Here is a 1,182-nt window from a genome sequence, read left to right on the forward strand (position 1 = left end):
GCTGTGTAGCAGCCTCCAGAGTACTCCTCTTCACACCAGTTCTTCTCCTCATAGTGCACCGGCTGCAGGAAACAAGCAGACACATGAGCAGTCAGTCAAGTGATTCCACAGTATCCACATGACTGTGTACCACTCTGCACCCAAACTCACATGCAAAGCCTCATCTGTGCCCAGCACTTTGGAGTAGATCTCACAGATCCTCCTCAACCTAAACACAACAACACAGGAGTTGGGATTAAACTGATCTCACAGCTCGTGAGAGTTTTTTCCCATCTCTGTCCACTGGTGTCTACCTTTCTTCCTTGGACAGGCTTGAGAGCTTTCTGCACTTGTGGGCAAGGATGAATCTGGGGGGAGAGTGAAAAGAGAAAACACTACATGAGCATGTGTGGCTGGTTGGATGACTTTATCACTTGTGTTTAGCTCCATTCAAGCACAAGTCCTACACTGTATAGAAATTCTTGTAGGAGCTCATGCGAGAATACTAGGTCAGAGTCAGATGGTAAAGCTGAGACACAAGCCTACAGGCCAGTCAGTAACCCTCTGATAATCACTAGTGAAAAAAATGTGTATTCCACCCTAATGATGACTAAAGCACTCATCATGGTGCAGCATTGTATACTTCTTTGGGGCTGCTGATATCACTTAGCGCTATCTGGCAACCTCCAGTAACCACTTGCCAACCAATCTTATAACTCAGGTCTGAAAGCTGTCCTGTGGCAGGCAAATATTTTTGGCGATGTAGTGTACAATATGGAATCATTATACAAAATATACACAATTACAGAGAACTGTTTGAAGCTCTGTACCAACCCCATAATACAAGGTACAGTCCCATCAGGCTTTGTGTCATCCAGGGTGAAGCCGATGGGAGCGCCCTCCTCCTCTATCACCATGCTGCCGCAGTAACCTGGTAACACAATAAAACGTTAGAAATGGCATCATCTTGAACAGCATTCGCTCTCTCTGTGTTTTCACTTCCTGCGTACCCTTTTTCCTCCAGAAGTTCTCTCTGTAGTAGACCATGCACTTTATGACAGAGCCCATGGGAACACGGTTGATCAGCTGGTTCCTCAGCGGGGGCAGCTCAGGGTTGAAGTGCATCTTCAGATTCAAAGCAGGTGGTGTGGCCACGATCACATACTTGGCCTAACACAGAGACAGAGACAGTACACAGTGCGT

At 46.7% G+C, this 1,182-nt stretch overlaps 1 protein-coding gene across 1 annotated transcript; it reads right to left on the reverse strand.

Moving 5' to 3' along the window:
• Nucleotides 1–5: 5 nt before the first annotated feature.
• Nucleotides 6–1,163, reverse strand: LOC102204873 (amine oxidase [flavin-containing]-like; the record flags this gene model as incomplete). Its single annotated transcript, XM_005755986.2, has 5 exons — nucleotides 990–1,163; nucleotides 814–910; nucleotides 294–347; nucleotides 151–208; nucleotides 6–62 (listed from the first exon to the last, which is right to left on the reverse strand). Coding segments are annotated over exons 1-5 (381 nt in total), but the record flags the coding sequence as incomplete, so codon positions are not given.
• Nucleotides 1,164–1,182: the final 19 nt, after the last annotated feature.

Source organism: Pundamilia nyererei, unplaced genomic scaffold (genome assembly GCF_000239375.1).
Source record: "Pundamilia nyererei isolate P.nyererei 1_Seehausen unplaced genomic scaffold, PunNye1.0 scaffold06316, whole genome shotgun sequence".
In the NCBI taxonomy this organism is placed as follows: Eukaryota; Metazoa; Chordata; class Actinopteri; order Cichliformes; family Cichlidae; genus Pundamilia; species Pundamilia nyererei.